This window comes from Taeniopygia guttata, chromosome 2 (assembly GCF_048771995.1).
Source record: "Taeniopygia guttata chromosome 2, bTaeGut7.mat, whole genome shotgun sequence".
Lineage (NCBI taxonomy): Eukaryota > Metazoa > Chordata > Aves > Passeriformes > Estrildidae > Taeniopygia > Taeniopygia guttata.
This window is the reverse complement of record NC_133026.1, coordinates 44,824,285-44,842,572: the sequence shown is the minus strand read 5'-3', so window position 1 is coordinate 44,842,572 and position 18,288 is coordinate 44,824,285. Positions and strand designations below refer to the sequence as shown.

Genomic DNA, 18,288 nt, shown 5'->3' with positions numbered 1-18,288 from the left:
TTTGCTTGTGTGACTTTGACTTTAATGGCACTAAGCCATGGATAATTGGCTCAGTTTCCTAAAATTCCACAGCCTGTTGTTAAGATAAACATTTCTAGGTTCCCAAGAACACAGACACATGTATATGGTAATATACTGATTATGCAGAGCAACCTTTAAACAACAAATTTTTATTTTCTTATTTTGTTCTTGATGTTTACACACAAGAATCAGTTGACAGAATAATTGTACCAGTTTTTAAACTACAATGTAGCCCTTTTAGAAGGGCTGTGAAATGGCTTTTTTTTGCTGTAGCCATTAACCCCTAGGGGAGCTGGAGGGAAGCAGTCCTGTATGGAATGGTGTGTGTTGAAATGCACCCTCATTAGTCAGGGGCACATGTCTCAGTTGCTGGGAAGGCCATGTGATCAAGGCTTTGGTATCAGGCCCTGGATTGTTGGTTGTTCAGGAACTTGTGGTCTTGTTGTGTCACTCCCCAGCACTGGTACCTAAAGTGGCTTGTAAGTTTCAGATATCAACAAGTGTTGGAGATGTGGCTTTCTCTGGGCTGAAAAGAGCTGTGATCTGCATTCCCCCCAGCCCAGAGCCTTAGAGAGGGGCTATAATTATGGAGCTCATGACACAGCTGCATTCAGTTCACTCGTGTCCTCTCAAACATAATGTATGGTTGAAAGCATCACTCTCATACACACCTAATCAGAGATGGCAAAAGAAAATGGATATGAGGCCCAGGGGTATTTACAGCCAGTTAAGAAATTGTGGGATAGGCTCTGAGAAACTCTGTGCATGTTCAGGATTGTAAGGCAACCTTGAAGAATGGTGGAGGCTCTCACTGGATTGTGCCAGTTGCTTGAGCACGTGGGGAGATTCACTGCCAGGGAGTGAGGGCCAGTGATGCTAGTGAGCCAAAGCAGATTGACTTAGCATCTTATTCAGAGCAGGACTTGGTGGTCTGACTGCCCTTGGAAGTAAACTTCCCAGTAGTTGTCTCTAAAATTACTTCTAGCAGCAACAGGATATTTAAATTCCTTAATTTCTGAAAAGGAAAAAAAAAAAGGATGTTTTTACTCAACAGGTGGGTTTTGATGTATTTGTTTGTCTTATTTTTTAATAATCTTTTTATATAAAAACAATAAACTCAGTCTGAAAGGACACAGGAGTTATGGTGTGTGGATTTTTATTTTTTTGAGTTTTGTGCTTGTTTTGTTGGTTTTGGGTTTTTTTGTTTTTTTTTTTTTCTTTAGAGCAGTTTGCAAAGAATTTTGTTCCTCTTGCCCCTGCTCTCACTGACTGTGCGCAAGAAGAAACAGTAAAGAAAAGCAGCAGTCTTGTGTTATATGAGATTTTGTGCAAATATTTTCAGAAGGTCAGCTATTGAAATTTGAAATAATGACACTTTTTTTCCAAGACTGTAAATCAGTACTTTTTAAAATTTAAAGTGTATGAACTCCATGTAGACTCTTAGAAGTCATTGTGGAGGGTGAGAAATGAGAAATTCCTTCTGTAACAAGAGAAGAACAATAGTAATGCAAAACAAGATTAAAATTCCCCCCTCTCCCACAGGTTTTAAACCATGATAAATATTTGGTTTGAGCCAGTCTGCTCTTTGTTTAGAGTTATTTGACTAAAACTCTTGGCCCTGACTTGCTGGCAATTAGTTGTATTGTATTTTTGATTAAACAGTAGTGTAGTGGTGGTGGGAAACTAGCATACTAGCATGGTCTTTTGGCTTTTTTCCCCTGCTCTTTAGTGTTGCCCTGAGGAACAGAGTATGGCTGGGCTGGCTCATCAGGGATTTAGCTTGGAATGGGAACAGATTTTAATTTGAATATCTTTACCTACTGTCTGCTGTCTTAGGCCCAGCCATTTTTCAGTGAGTTCGTGGGGGTTTCTGTTTTGTTTTCCCTGTACAAGTAGCTAGTTCATGTGTGTGTACTGCATTTGTGACTCTCTGCTGTGCTTCTGGGCAAGTGCTCCCACTGCTCCTTCCTGTGGATGGGAAGTGAGCTCAGCACTCAAGAGCAGGGACAGTGGTGTTACCTCAGCTGCTGCAGTTCAGAGAGTGTGGTAATAAACAGCTCTCCCCAGCTAGCAGAAAACCTGTACCCAAAACTCTCATTTGAACGCCTTTGAGGTTTGTGGAGCTGTAAAGAAGTGGGGAGTTCCATTCTCTTGTGGTGCATAAATAAAGAGAACTTCTTATTTTTCTGTTATCACTGTTCCCACCCATATTATTTGAGGACCTGGTTTGCTGTTTATGTAGTCATTTTCCATATACCTGAACTCTGACAAATATTTGATATCTGCTCTTTTTTAGTGGTACAAGGAGATATGCTGGCAGAGATGGTGTTTATGTACCAAAACTGATGCTCTTGTGTTTTAGCTTGTGTGTTCACTCTTTTTGAGGCTGGAGTCCGTACTAAATGTAACAGCAGCCTCATCCAAAATGATTAGGTGTTTGTTTTTTGTTTTGTTTTGTTTTGTTTTTTGGTTTTTTTTTTTTTGGTTTTTTTTTTTTTTTAAGCCATGAGATCTTATTCTTATCTTCATCAGGTATTGGTCCATGCCTTTTGGACCCATCTTGTAGTGATCTACCTCAGTGAGCACCTTGCACACACGTGGGTGTAAAAAGAAAGAACATGCTTGGGGTGTCTATACTTTGCATTGCCATACCTCTAAGCTTTGTTTTCTTTCTTCATTAATTCCTTGTTTGCCTGCCTATGCCATTCTCATACACTCTGCACTAGTGGTGGTGGTTATGCAGCTTTCCCTTTCCAAGGCAGGTACACAGCTGAAGATCTCCCAGCCAGGAGCACGAGGTGTTGCAGGAAAGGGTACGCACCATTTCCATTTTTGCAGTTCTGTTTGTTCACTGAGAGAGGGGTATGGTGGGGAGAGCATGGGTTTTGGCCTATATTTAATAAAAGGAGAGGGAGCTGTGAAAAGCTCCCCGTGTAATGTGAGCCTTACACAAGGAAGAACTATTTATAGATCCCTGCAGTATTTGCCTGAAGGAACTTGAGAGCAGAGTGGGGCAGTGTTACGTGTTATGTAAAGCTGGGTGAGAGCACATTTGTGTCCTCACAGCTGCGAAGGTCAAACCCAGGGCTTGTCTTACAGTAGGCTTCCACTCTCCCTTGCCCTGAGGGGAGAAGAGACTGATGGGCTTCTTCTGAAGGCCAGATCCTAGTGGTGAGAAACTTTGGTTTGTGGAGAACAGTGGTGTGGTTTTCTTTTAAGAGGCTTATTATTTGTGATGTTTTGAGTTCATAGTTTTTTTGAGAAAACATGACTGACTTGATTGATTGTCAAATAAAGCTAAACAAGGTCACAGCAGCAGCTTTTGGGATCTTGAGAGTGAGATTTCAAGCTGTGCATGGTTATATTATGGTTTAAGCAGTTTTTTGGTTATTGCTGCTGCTATTCTGTCTTTTGTTCTCATGTGGTGACTTTTTTATTCTAAATGACATTACCATGCCACTGGCAGCTAACCAGATATGTTCTGGTTTTGGATGCCTTCATCAGCTTAGTATTTATTTGGTTGTTATGAGGCTTTATAAAAGTAATTTTAGAAACCCTTCAGATCTTTACCTTGAAAACATTTTTTATAGTTTCACAGGCAGAAAAGCCTTTCTTTAGGAGGCATATACCTTGAGAAGATCCTTCATAGCATGTGACATTAACACTAGGTGTTGCTACTTTTCTGAAAGACTGCGTTTGGTTAGGTCAAGGCATTCCTAACACCACTATGAAGGAGAAAAAAATCCAAAACCAACAAAAAGTGTGGAATATGACCTGAATGTGCTACAAAGCTAGGAAACTTAAGCAAGGAGTTTGATTAAAAGGGCCTTGAATGTCTTTAAAATTCTGGATAAGGGTGTAGTCTGGCGTTGTCCAAGATGTTTGTCCCTTTAGTTTTTACTGTAAAAAATTTTCTCATACTTGTAGCATGAGAAATGCAGAATTATGTGTTTGAAAGTAAATAAGGTGCTTCTCACATTCTGTCACTCATCTATGATGCTTAGACGCTTTATGTCCCCTGAGTTAGAGGTTTTAACTAAGCAGTCAGCATTCTGCATGTTTAAAAAGCAGCTTCTGAGCAAAAGCTAACCCCCATGGTTTATAAGAGGGTATATACTAAAGCACATAATTAAATCAACTCAGTAAATTATTTGGTATCATATTCAGCCTTTATCTAAAAGTTAAACAAAAAGTTTCCCTGTGTTAATGTTTATGTATGTGTGTGTGTAAAAGCCAGACCTTCTGCAAATGGTTGTTTCTTCAAGTTCTGACCTGTATTTAAATGGAATAAAGCATTTTGACTGGCTTTTACACCCACCCACTTAGTCAAGAAATTGTTTTTAAATTAAATAAAGAAAACTTTTACAGATTCAAAATGTGTGTTACATAAGAAATAAGAAGTCAAATACTTAGAACAATTCTAAGTTGCTTCAGCTGATTATTTTCTCAAACAAGGGCAGGTGAGCATATTAATGTTGTTACAGATGAGACAGACGTATAAAGACATACATAGCTTTGATTTGCTTCAGTGTCTACATGGAGCATTTTGCATCTGAAGAATTTTTTTTTTTGATGGACAGTAGATAAGAACCTTGAGGATTCTTTTGAAACAGCACAGTAAAACTTACCAGACTTAGTTTAAGTCAGAGGTGTTTAGTAGATTTATAATGTGATGCACTAAACAAGGCTATTTCTGGTGGGACTCTTTCAAGTACATAAAAGGGTGGAATTTGCACATTCTAAAACCTTCTGACATGTTTAAGCAGCAGTTAGTACTTAGTAAATGAGAATTAGTGAATTAGTAAATGAGAATACAGGATCAGGGCTCTGAAAGTCCAGGCAGATGTGAAGAATAGAAAGCTCTCTCAGTCCCTTGATATCTTGTGATTCTGTCTAAATTAGCAAATACTGTGGTCAGTAGGGGTGTGTAACTAGATCAAAACATTGAAGCTTTGTAAATCTTCATTACTGATTTGAGGGGGTTGCTTTAAATTAGACTTAACTTATCGCCTTAGACTGAATGTCCCCACTTATCTGTGCAGTTTGAAGCTTCTTGAAGGAGAAAATGTAATAGGAACATGCCAGATGACTTCTCTGTATGTAGCCCATGGGGCTACCTGAAGTTTCATATCCCTGTGAGACAGCAAGTAGCATTTGAAGTGCATACTGCAGCAGAGTTTTCAGATTCTTACTCAAAAGGGAATTGCTTGTTCATATGTACCTGAGCTGCTATGCAAAACCAGCCAGCTCACAGTGTAAATGGTTTTGCTTCTGCTCTAAACCAAACAGCATGGTTGAATTACATATGAGAGTATGCATAGCAAAAGGACGACCTGGAAGATTTTAGTCAGATGTTCTGGAAAGATATTTTTTCCCCCCGTTAAGGAAGTATTTCTTTAAATTAGCATTCACAGTGTCCCAGTTGCCATTTTAGACAATTGAATGAAAGTAGTGTTTGAATCACAAAATCTGAGCTGGATAATTAGAAATGGTTCAAAGCTTAATAATGCTGCACCAATGGGTGCAGCATGTGGTTCTTGAGTAGCACATTAGGAGTTCCAGATGTTTTGTGACTACAGTAAATTGCTGTTGCTGCAACCCAAGATGTAAGAATAATGTTGCAAAGTTATGGATAACTTACTCAGCTTTGCTGGGCTCTAGGTAAGCACATTGCTGAGTATCTCTGTATCTTTTTCTGCTTTTGATGGAGGAAGAAGGATTACTTAAAGTAAATTGTGTATTTAGATTCAGAGCTAAGTTCCATTTAGTGCTGAATGATGAAAAGCTTAATCTCAAATGGCAGTGAAAAAGCCATTGGTTTATTTTATTTGCTTATATATGAAATTTGTAATGTTTGAAACTCAACCCTTTCCCCACAAAACAAACCGAAAAATGAACAAATTTCTTTTCATGTCCAGAACCCAGAAATGGCTGACTGTTGTGGATTTTTTTTTATCCCTCTGCATCAAAACCATCAAATTTTGGCTTTTGTCTAATGTAAATGTGTCTGTTAGCTTTGAACCGCTTTGCCTAGATAACTGGCAAAGCTGGATTTTTTTTTTTTTTTTAATGTGGAACACAGTGCTGACTAATCACAGCTCAATTCCCAACTTGCCTTTTGTAATCTGGGCTGCCACAGGTACACTACAGTCAGTACCCAATGTACTTCTTCATCAAATCTTGGTTATGTTGCAGTCATAGTCCAATCTATTGTGTGAATGTGCTATTAGATTGCAGAGGTGTCGGCTGTATGTAGAATTTTAAGATATTGATATAGTAATCATACCAGTACTCTGTTTTAAGCATTTATTGGGTTAGACCAAAATCTGGGCATTCTACAGAGATGGTGTGCAGAAGCGAGTCTTTGTGCTTGTTGATCACTCTAACAAGGTTTGAGGTTGGAATGATTGCCTTTCAATAAACAGCTGACAAATTAGGGTTTTTTTCAGAGTAGAATGACCTTTGTTAAAAAGATATAGATGATAATTTTAGGGAATTTTGCTCTTTCAGCAAACAGTTTTACACTAAAGGATTTTGTTCAAACATTCCAAATTAAATATTTCTTTAGTTCCACATGTATTTGCCTTAAACTTTCATTTTATTTAGACTGGGAGAAATGGCAGAATACAGCCAATAGTCCAATATAGCTTTTACCGTACTGAGGCAGAAGCTGAATTATGTCACATTAGGTAGGAGAGGAGTTACTTAAATCCTATATGCAGGCTGGTGTTGACAAATGCAGTAGAAAGAATGAGATGTGTTGAATTTTCATTAAGAAGAGTTATTATCTGATTTACAAACTGTGCACCTTTTTGGATGTCAGATTAGGTACAAAACTATGATAATTATTTATATCTTCCTTTTTATGTCAGAAAGAGTGAATACCAAGGAGTTAATAACAATTTGTGCCATCTTGTTTACAAATATTGTATGTGCAGGTGACACTAACTAAAGAATAATATTAATATTGTGTATTTTCTGGGGACAGTAGCTACCATGTCGATTTCTCTTTATGGCTGTTTTTACAATCTGGTAAATAGTGTTCAGCTGCAGTTTGTTTTAATTTCTGCAATAGGAAGACTTAGAATTTTAAAGGACAAGTGCTCACTGCCTGGATTAGGTGGTAATATTTGCCTTGCAAGAGATGCTATGCAAACAGTGCCTTTGTAGGTTTTAGAAGAGTGAACATTTCTCCCTGTGTTTATGGAAACTGAGGATATTGAATAAGTCTGAAAGGAAGCAGACACACACATTTATGCTGGCTTTCTTTCCTCCATGATACCAGGTTTTAAGAAAAAGGCACATTTTCTTCCTTAAACCTGAACTTGGCTTTCTCATGTAGATGCTCCCCGTGTTTCTGTAGTAGACCAGACAGACTGACTGTTGTGAATTTTGGGAGGTTTAGCTTTTGTTCCTTCTTTGTACTTTCAAGCTTATTTTCCTCTAGTTTCCATAAATGCTAACAGTGAAACAGTTTGTGTGAAGGAAGAGCACTTTTGACTTTTGTTTCTGGATGGATATCTCTATTTGCTCTTAACAGAGCCAAGGGTTGGGGTGGAGCTTACAGGAGGGGGAGAACTGGTTCCTTGGTACCTCAGTGGAGTGAATGTTAAGAGGTGAAACTCATTCAACACAAACTTCTAATGCAAATTGGAATGGTATATTCTGGCCAAAAGTATTTTTTGTGAGGATTGTGTGGGAGAGAATCAGAAATAGTGGTCAGGTATGTCAGATGTTAGATGTAATTTGTTAGAAAAGTTACAAGATCTTAAATTCCCAGAACTCACTTGAAGGCTGCAGAAAAATCACACCTTGGTTATCAGTGTTATTTCATTCCAGAGTGCTGTTTTCTTACTGGCTTCCTGAGGTTTCTAAGGCAGGGCCTGGGAGGGAGGGGAGAGGAGGGCAAGAAAAGCTGAAAAGTGCTGTTGGAGCTTTTAGGTTTTTAATCTTAGTCAAGGCCTTGTTCATAACAACAGACTTATCTAACAGTTTCCCAAAACAAATGTAATTTACAGATGTGTGACAGCAGCTAAGACAAAATTGAGCCCATCTAATCAGTCAGTCAGTGCATTTCCAGTACGTTTTCTTTTTTATAGCTTAAATGGTTTCTATCTTCAGTGCAGAGGGGAAAATTAAGATTTGCATTTTGATTCCAACTTCATTGGAGCAACTAATTTTTAATATCAGTAATCTCCCTCTAGTTATTTCTAAGGAGCCACTTGAAAGGGGACCATTTAAAAAGTAATCAGTACAAGTAACCCCATTGTTCTTTTCAGTATGTACTGTGATAGTGCAGGAATAATGGATGCTCTGCAGGGGAACCATAACACTTTCTGTTAAAGCACTCAAGTGAAACTTTCTCTTCCTGCAGCTGCCACAGTGGAGTATTATTTTCATTAGGGTATGGTATAAATTTATAATTTGATTTAGGATGTTCCTTTAGCTGTTACGGTCCTTACAAAATACAGTTTTTGAGTCTCTGGCTGAGAACTATTTACAGGCTAGATTATACCATACAGGAACACATATGTATGTAATTGAGGAAAACTTAATGAAATGTTATTTTTTGTGTATAAGAGTGTTTTTTTCCAAGAGTTAATATTGCCCATCTGTTTTCTAGTTACGGTGTTGTGATTTCAGTGCAAATGTATCCTTGTTTAGACCCTCAGAAAGGGGAAGAGGATTTTGCTTTTTTGTTCTTACACCTGTGCTGAAGGGGAAAAATAGGTAAAGAAAAATGGTGCTGGTGCAGTGTTCCAGCTTTGTTGCAAAACTCTTCTGGAGCTTAATCTCAGAAGGTCTAAACACCTGATCTTTGTCATGACAGTTTAGAGACTGATATTTGAGTCTTGCAGTGAGTTTCTAGAAATACTGTGATGTTTTGTTGGAGCAATAATGTTATTGGCTAGAAATTCCAGAAAACAAGATGCTGACAAACTGAGTATAACTTTAACAGAAAATAAGATTATCTGGACATGTTCCAGAGATTAGAAAGAGCCTTTTTCACACAGAATTCTCAAGAAAACTGTTGTTCTGGTTCTCAGTGAAGCACTGGATCTAGCATATTTTGTTGCTGCACTTGAATATGGACTTGCATCCACACCTGCTGTTTGCAAATCAGTGCAATTGTGTTTTCTTGCTGTCTGTCTTCCTGTTTTTCCCATGTTGTCTGGGTGTTCCTGTGTGGCTTGTTCTTCAGCTGCTGCTTATGCGTTGTAGCTGTTGTGTATAATAAAGTCTTTCAAGTCCTTTCCCAAGTCTGTTTTTCTGCAATCCCACAATAATATTTTCCTTTCCTAGCAGTAGGGAGCATTTGCATCTTTCCTTACACTGCTGATAACCAAAAGCAGTACCATACCATCATTTTTTGCAGTGTCTGTAGCTCCTTACAAAAAATGTTTGGTTAAGTTTTGGGAGAAATGTGCTCTTCTTCATTTCTTCTCTGGCCAATTCCATCTTGCTGGGGACATCAGTATCCAGCCTGGAGGGACTTCATTCCCAGTTTGAGGCTGAGGCACTGAGGAGCAGCAGTGTGGTCAGTTCTTTTTACTCAGGGCACCTTCAGTTTTGTTTTTGGTGTTCTCTGTAAAGGGAGCTGCCAGTCTGTCAGTGAGGAGCTGTGTGTACAGTGGAAAGTTTACTACAGTTATAATATAAACTTGTAATCATTACTGTTGTGTTTGCTATCAGTTGATTTCAAGTTATGATGTTATTAAAGTTCCAGTAAATCAGCCAGGGATGTGCAGCCAGTCTGTATGACCTGGCTCATACAGATACTGGGTTACACAGAACTTTGGCCTGGCTGACATGAGAGAAAGTTGGTGAATGAGCCAAGGTGAATTGACTGTGATTACTGCAAGTTGGGATAGGCAAAAATATGGATGTTTAATCAGCTGTTAGTAAAAAACACAGTACAAGGACTGGCACTTTGCTACTGTGCAAGGTGCAGAGTGCACACGACTGAGCAAAGTGCAGAAATAGGCATCTGCCCTGTGAAGAGTGTAGGGGTTTCAGTATTTGCTGAATTTGTCAGGTTAAACTGTTTAAGGAAAAGAATAATCTGTCCTGGTATACACTGTTTGGAATGGCTTGAATTGAACATTTGTTCCTTTTGTGTTCTGCAGACTTCTTGAAGCCAACTCTAGTGAAGACAAGGAGTTCCATCTGTGCCAGCCAGCCCCGGTCTCCAGTGCGGGTCCCCCTGATGGCACATTGTACAAGCCTGTGAAACCTGCCAAGCTGGACGCCACAGCTTTGCACGACTGCACTTTGGCCGGCACCGTGCCTCCCTCGGAGCTGTCGAACCATGCAGTCCTAGCCTGCCACACGGGCATTCACGAGGAGCACTATGTAAGCGAAGGCGTGGAGGATGATGTGCCAGACTGCAGAGAGTACAGAGATGCCTGCACCATTACTGGTAAGCAGTCAAATCCTTTACCTCGGTGAGCATGTGGTGCTAAAGAGTTAAGCTTCTGTTCTTAAGCTTATGGTGGGGTATCTGCTTCATGGATGGTGCTGCCGCTGTTCTGCACGTTTTTTCTTCTTTAAGAAGTGATTTCCCAGGCACTAGGATTTTAAATGAAAGCACTTAGTAATGTTTAAGGTCCTTGCAAATAGGGCAGACCAATGACAGCTGTGAAACCAGGTTACTGTATTTATGTAGTAAGGAAATGGAACCATTTGAAAGTTTGTTAGGAAAATAACAAAAGTCAGGGATGAGGAGAAGGGAACACTGTACCTTAAAGTTTATGGTATGCTTATCTTAATGTTCAGCATAACTTAGAATTTTATCTTCATATGAGAATTGCTTTCTCATATGAAGAATGTGAGAAATAGGGATGGGAGAAATAGGATCTAAGATTTTTACTGTATATATTTTTGCTTTTCAAAGCCATTTCATTTTTTCATATTCATTCTGGAACAGTAAAAGTTAATATATATGGAATAGCTTCTTCTGCATGCTTTTATGAAAGGTTGAATACCCTGTTATAGATTCATACAAATAAATGGAATATGTGTTGAAGTATGGTATTTTAAATAGAATTAGATTCTTAGTGCTGTGGTCAGCTGACCCAATTTTTTTGTGTTTGAATAATCACTGTAACTCAGTTTAGTCATGGTTATGGCCATGAAATGACAGGAAGCTTCCATTCCAAGTGCATAGCTTGTTGGCCAAGCTGTGAGGTTTCTTTTAGCCTAAAGTGACCTTGTGAGTTCCAAGTCCTTTTGGGAATGTTTGAGGAGTCAGCTGAGTTTTTGGAAGGAAGAAATGAGATGTCTGAGAAAAACAGTAATAAGGCTGTTCTAATTGGCAGCCAGATACTTTTATCCTGAGTTACTGTCAGCCCGTTCTAGAATTGTCTTTAAATCAGAGAACTAACTAGCTAATGGTGATTGTTAGCAGCTGATTTAGTAGCATGCCTTAGCTCAGCTCAGCACAACAGCTGTATAGTAACTAAGGGCTGATATTCTAAAAAAGAAAACATATAAAGAAGGGCTGAAGTGCTCTCAAGTCCACCCTGATTTCCTTGAGAAGGCAAGCAGCAGGATTAACACTGGAGTCACTTTGTCAGGTATGAATCTATATAAAATATTTTGTTTAAATAAACAAACTTACTGGCCATCCCTCCTTCCTTGTTTTCATGGATTTAGAGCTCCTTAACTGGTTAGTTAAAGGATGGTCATCCTTTTGACTTCTATGTAATTAGGTAGGCTAGAAACTGCTCATCACATAAATGCATTCTGGGTAATACAACTGTTTTCCTGGCCCCTTGTAGAAGGATCTTGCAATCTATTCTGCTGGCTGTGGTCTGTCTCCTCTTCAGCCCTTCTCCTCCCTCCCCTGTTAACAGGAGTTTAACTTTGTTTTTCCATTTCTGACTACAAGCCAGGACAACCAACTTCCTTCATGAGTCAAGATGCCTTCTTGATTATGGTTTCTTGAAAGGCAACACAAACTCACTTTTTAACATTTAAAAAGTTTTTATTAAATGGAGGCCAGCACATGTTCTTGTTCAAGCTTGATGTAGTTTCTGAATCTTTCTACTTGCTTAGCTGTCAGCCAAGCTGTTTAGAGATTGGTCCTAAATTGCTTTTTAAAATGGATTTGCTATTCTGCCATGTCAGATTTGTCCTGTTTGTGACCTGAGGACAACATGAAGTAACTTGCAGTAGAAATAGCAGTGGTTTTGTTGATTGTTTGGTTGTTTGGGGTTTTTGTTTTGTTTTGTTTTGGGTTTTTTTTGTGTGTTTATGGATTTTTGAGTTTCAGGTTTTTTGTGTGTTTTAAAGGTGTCAGAGGGCATAGGCTGGAAGTAATGAATTGTTCTCATATTCCCTCCATAAAATCTTTATCAGTTTTGTGTGCAGGTATGCAGTGTATACCCTTGAAACAAGCTGAAAGAGATATACTTGACTGAATTGTCAGAGACTTTAACATGAAGACTTTGTTTAGTTCGGATTGACAAGTTATCACTATTTACATTTTTAAATTGTTTAGTGGGAAAAAAATTTCTCATCTCAAGTCTGCATATACTATACCTTTTCTTCTGATACCAAGCCTTGACTCATCCTAGAGTCCAAATTCAGCAGAGTAATCTATATTTTTTTCTAGTCTTAAATTAGCACCTAATTGTATAAATTATCTGCAAAAATTCTCGCTAATAAATGTTTGGACACATTTAAGAAATGAAAGGGAAACTGAGATACAGTGTGGTGTGTTGATGCTTTCTGGAATGCAGCAAGCTAATGGTAATTGGAGCTATCTCTGATATAACTAATAGTAATTGTATCGGGTGCCCATTTTGCTATTTAACTTTTCCAGACCATTGATGCTCAAATAATTTTTAATGCTGCTTCCTTTTCTTTTTGTTATAGTTTTTATTTCCCATTGTGATTGCTGACAGTAGAGAGGTACTTTGGCATTCTCTGTCAGCAGCACTATCTTTCCTGCCTGCACTCAAGAGCAGATTCAATGTAGCTAAGAGCATTGCACATTCTGATTGTGCTAAGCATGTATTCTTGGATATAGGGTTGACTTAAACATTTCTTGTCCCCAAACCATCTCAGAATTGTGCTTGAACAGATTGCTGTGGGAATGCAGCTAGAGGAATTTTAGGCAACTGGTCTGGATAGAATTCTTGCTATGCTTTTGTGTCAGAGAGGTGATGAGAGTTACTTTTTACTTAGGACAAGTAGAGGTGTGACCTATTTTGTGGCCTAAAAGCAATTCTGTTGGCATAACAGAGGCAATAAGCACTGTAGGGCTGGGCCCAGGTGACAAAAGCAGTGTGGTGAAAAATTTCCTCGAGCCAGTGTCAGAGAGGGAAAGCACCCTAAAAGCACCTTTCCCACTGAATTTGATACAAGAGCACCATCCAAAGCTCATAGGTGCTGCAAGTGAAGCTTTATAGAGGTAAATGCATTTGAATCTGTGCTGACTTCAGCACAGAAGGGCAGATGAAACAGGATAGTTGATCTGTTGAAAAAAAATTGATTCTGAATATTTTAAGAGTTAGTATGATAAAAGTGCTGGTGGACCACATACTTTCTAAACACTAAACCTGAAAATTGAATCAGTAGAGGTTGTAATAGATTTTTTTGTTTTGTAGTATTTAATTCCAGGTTTTGTTAGCAAGATTTAGGAGAAAACATCAATGTAGTCTGACTCCAAGTTTTCTATTGCTATTGATTGTGGAGCTCCTGCAGGTAAATGGGCAGGAGACCCAAGCCCTGTGTTTAGTGGGCAGTAGGGCAGCCCTATATGGAAGTGGCATGGTGCTGCTACATGTTGAAGGCACCTATCATGTCCTAGTTGTTTTTATTTCCTTTTAACTTTCCTTTTTCTTGCTGCTCTCATTCATCTGAGAGTGTAGAGATAGGAATATGGATGTAGCACCATCTAGTGTTCTTTTTGCTAGAAAGGGAGTGGAAATGCTTTTCAAGGCCTGTCTTTTCTGTAATTGCAGTGCAGATCTGAATACTTTCAGTCAGATGTTAATGAAAACAACTGGAGTTGGGGGCTTTCTTCTCTAACATCACAACCACAAGTATCACCACCCGCATCCCATTTTTTGTAGAGCAGGAAGGGCTGTAATCTTGACATGAAAAAGCAGAGTATCGTTAAATTGGTCAGTAGTCACAGTTTTATGAATTACAAAAGCCTCTTAGTCTGATTGCCATTTTCTTATCTGTTAGCTACTGTCTGACAAATCCTGTCCCTTCCCCTGAAAATGAGGAGTAAAGTGGGGATGTAAGTCAAATAACATTGGATATTACTCTTGTGATAGCTGTCTGACTGCCAGAATATTTTTGTGAGGCTTTTTGATTTTTTTTCCTTTTTTTTCTCTTAAAATATGCTTAACACTATATCTTTAGACATCTGCTGTAAGTTAAGTTTGTCTGCTTTAGCATGTCTGAATACTCACCATTTGCACTGATTTTGGTATGGTGTACTTTGTAATTCAAGAGCTAACTGCTTAATATGCCATGTAGGTTTCCTTCATCCTTCTCTGGAAAGGGAGAGAATGAATGGACTGTAATTTAAATTGCCCAGCTCCTTCATTAGTTTGCATAATTCATTTGTTCATTGTACTAATTACTCTTACTAAACACGTGTAGGAGTGTGTTTTCTGGCTGTTCAGGACAATTTCCTGAGGGTTGTTGAGTTATTGGGAAATGCTCTGTGGTAATAACCTGTTCTGTGTCTTACTTTGTTTGTAATTAACGCAAGTAGATTTTTATTTTTAATTTCCAAAAACAAAGTTACATTACTGGAGGCATGGTGAAACAAAATGTCTTTTTCTCAGCAGGAAGGTGTTAGTGAGAAGAGTTAGTATTGTTTGACCTTCCTTGTGGGTTGTGTAACTTGCGTGTTACTGCAGTGACTGCAGTGGAAGGAGTCATAATATCCAGAGAAACCAACTTTCCCTTGCTGCCAAGCCTCATTCACACAATATCCTAGCAATGTTTGGGTGCAGAAGGTTTTCTCTGGGTTTTCATCCTGTCTCTATCCTTATTCAGGTTTTAAATATGTTCCTATATGAAACAGAGATTCCATTCTCTTTCACCAAATTACCTTTCTTCATTGGAACATCAGCCAATTTTGATAACTGACTGATCCTATAGATAAGTGGTGTCATTCTGACCATTTCTTTATGTAATCACTTTATTTAAAAAGACATAATTAGGGCTCACGGAATTTCCATTGCGTTGTATGTGTGTCCCCCATAAGATACATGTGTTTGTGTTGAAAAACTGAATTTCTATTCCTTCTGTTTCAAGTGTGATAAAGCATGATTACTCTAAATTAACTCCATAGGGATTTAGGTATTACAGGTTGTTGTTATGCAGGGGATGAGGAGAATGCTGTACCTGTGGCTGTCCTGTCCTAGATGTGTGAGTTACCATCAGACACCATGTGCTTGCTATTCTGAGACTGTTCCAACAGGGTTCTCTGGTTGGTTTTGGTAGCTGTTACAGGCCTGCTGGTAGATTTCTAAGCTTTAAATGGTTAAAAGAGCATTGATAAAATATTAACAGTTTTGAATTTCTTCATGTTATTTGAATCTCTCTGAGTTCTGTTTGGATTACTTTTCTCTTTTGCTGTTGTGGTTATATTTCTCTTTTAGTGGAGCATAACTTGCTCTAGCATTTGCTTCTTTTTCTGCTCCTTTTTTGGGGTGGGACTTCCACATTTTTCTCAGTTTTGTCAATATGAGAGAAGAGATGTTAAATAGTGCTTGGTGGAACTCAACCAAAGAGCATAAGAAATGCTCTGCCATGTTGGACCAGCCAACACCAGGACTGTGTTTCTGACTCCAGAAACCACAGATACCGGATAGGGAGATCATGTACTTAGCCACTCTCAGTAGTCTAGTCTCAGCATAAGTACCTCCATCATGCAGAACTATTTAGTGTTGGAACCTGTCCATAACTTTTGCTTATCTGGATCTGCTGATTGTTTTACCCTGGAAGTTCATGGCTGCTACTCCTGTGTGCAGTGACACTGATCTTGCAGTTTCTGTCAGTATTTGTCCTAGTTATGCAGGATTTCGGTGAATATCAGTTCTCTTTCCCCTTGTGAAGTTACCTTCATGATTTTGAAAAACCTTCATCATTTTTACACCCCTGTCTACTCCTCTCCCAGCTCTCTTAGTCTGTTCTAGCTTTAAATAAAGCTAGAAGAATGTTGGTCCTTTCCTCACCCCATTTACTTTAAGTTATTGTCACCAGTCTCATCTTGTTAGCTTGATCGGGTTTTGATCTCTTGTCCCTCTTTCCTGACACTTCTGTAAGCAGCGATTGCTAAGTACTGATCAATGTTCCTTTCTCTTAAGCATTCCAAAAATGCCAGTCCTGTTAAAGTGACAAGCTCCTTCGGCATGACTGGAACAATTTTATGAGTCTGACTATTCTGTCTAGCATACTCTGAAAAAATTTTCTTATTCTCTGTGCCTGCTGCATCATTGCCTCTATTTTGAATTTTCTGTCTGGCTTTTGGTACATTCTCAGTCAACTTCATGCAGATTCTCCCCCTGACCCCCACATTCTCCCACAGTTGCTGTCCAGCTTTTATTCTTTTCAAGTTACCTGGTGTTTTTTTTCTGATTCCTCTCCTGTGTCAGGTTGTCACACTACCTCTTAATCTGTATCTTGGTCATATGTTTTTATTTTATCAAGGATTGTCTTTTTGTGGTTTGATGACATTTGGGTGGGTGGTATTCCCTTAAGCAGAATTCTGTTGTGCTCCCTATATAGCCCTCTTATTTATGCTTCCTGATATGATCCATGTTTTTTAGTGTAAATTGTCAATTCTGAAGTCACTATGAAAGCAACTCTTGGAATTACAAATCCAGTGTGACACTTTAAAGACATTCTTCTTAAATTTCCCTTGTTTTGAGAAGCACTTATCATTCCTAAATATATACTTTATTCAAGGTAGGGGTGCATGAAAGAGGTGTTGATCGGTGTTCTGGGTTTATTCTTTGGAGAAAGTACTGAAGGCAAGTGCCTAGTAGATTTTTTGGGGATTTTTTTGGTTTACATTTTTTGTTTTCCTGTTGTGGTCCAGTTAATAGTGAGGAAGACTAAATAGCTACATTTTATTATTGGTGCATTTAAATATGTGAAAATAACTTTCATTCCATAATATATGAAGTTTAGCTTTACCTTTCTCTCTCAATGTATGTGTGTGTGTCCATAATGAAGCAACACATTTTTCACTTAAAGCAAGCATCTGTAAAGAGCAAGCTACATAAGATTTAATTCTCATGTTTTGCTTGTGATTCTGTGAAAGCTTTGTTGACAGCCATTGTTTAGTGGCTGGCACATTTTGTAGCTGTGCTGAACAACAAGGAAAGGCAGGACAATTGCTTTTCAGGGTTTTCATACTCAGTGATTTATCAATGGGTTTTTGAGACATTCGCAGTCTCTCTTGGCAGCTGGAAGATCCTAATGGTTAATGAATGTGTTTATTCTTACTGCCGCTGAACAGTGCGTGTCCAGCATGCTTTTGGTACATGAATAGCTTTTGTTCTTACTCTAAAAGAATAGCCATGGTGGCAGGGTTTCCTTTTATTTTTTTGTTTAATATAAAAATCATGACTATGGGTGCATTTATCTACAGGGAGAAACATTTCCATACTTTCATTAAAAGCAATCTTCATTTAAATTTATGACATAGTGTACTGTAGGGTCCTAATATTTTAATGGACCAAATCACCAAATCTGTTTCAGGTTTTATTTGTAGCAGGAATGTGTATGTAGGATGGTACCAAAGCAGGGAGACTTCAGCCTGGTAAACAATGGCATTCCTCACATTGGAACTGTGGGGTTTCATCTTCGTTACCTTTGACATTCTCAACTTTATCCTACTCTTTAGCAGGTGTATTTGGCCAAGCCAAAAAGAGGTTGACATGGAATCTTTTGTTTTCCTGTGGAAGCCAGGATTTTGTGCAGGTCTTTTTCATGTTCGAGGCAGAAGAACCACTGCTTAACAACTTTGGTTAAAGGTGTGGCAGAACTTGCAATTTCAAATCATGTCATGCCATACCAGTCAAGTTACAGAAGCTGCCATGGCTGTTTGAGGAGTCTGAGTTTTAGAGGTATAAGACAGCTTTCATGTTGAAGAGCTTTTCTTCCAGATGTTTGGCTTTGCAGCCAGCAGTGAGACTTCTGATATGTAAGGATGCTAAGGCTATCTTTCCCTTTGGACAAGTCATTGAGTTGGATTTTTTTTCTTTGCCCGAGAAACTAACTACTTGC

The 18,288-nt window shown here is 38.6% G+C and overlaps 1 protein-coding gene across 5 annotated transcripts in view; it reads left to right on the top strand.

Annotated features, from left to right (window-relative positions):
* TRAK1 (trafficking kinesin protein 1) overlaps positions 1-18,288 on the top strand; it is a 126,366-nt gene that overhangs the window by 35,267 nt on the left and 72,811 nt on the right. For 4 of the 5 annotated variants that reach the window (XM_072925811.1, XM_030265141.4, XM_030265142.4 and 1 more), the window contains one exon: positions 10,149-10,441. Coding sequence is in view for 2 of the 5 variants with exons in the window: in XM_030265141.4 (XP_030121001.4) it covers positions 10,149-10,441 (293 nt within the window). In the remaining 3 variants the exon portion in view is untranslated. Of the gene's footprint in view, positions 1-3,108; positions 3,193-10,148; positions 10,442-18,288 lie in introns of those variants that run through there. The other variant, XM_072925814.1, reaches the window with a different exon arrangement.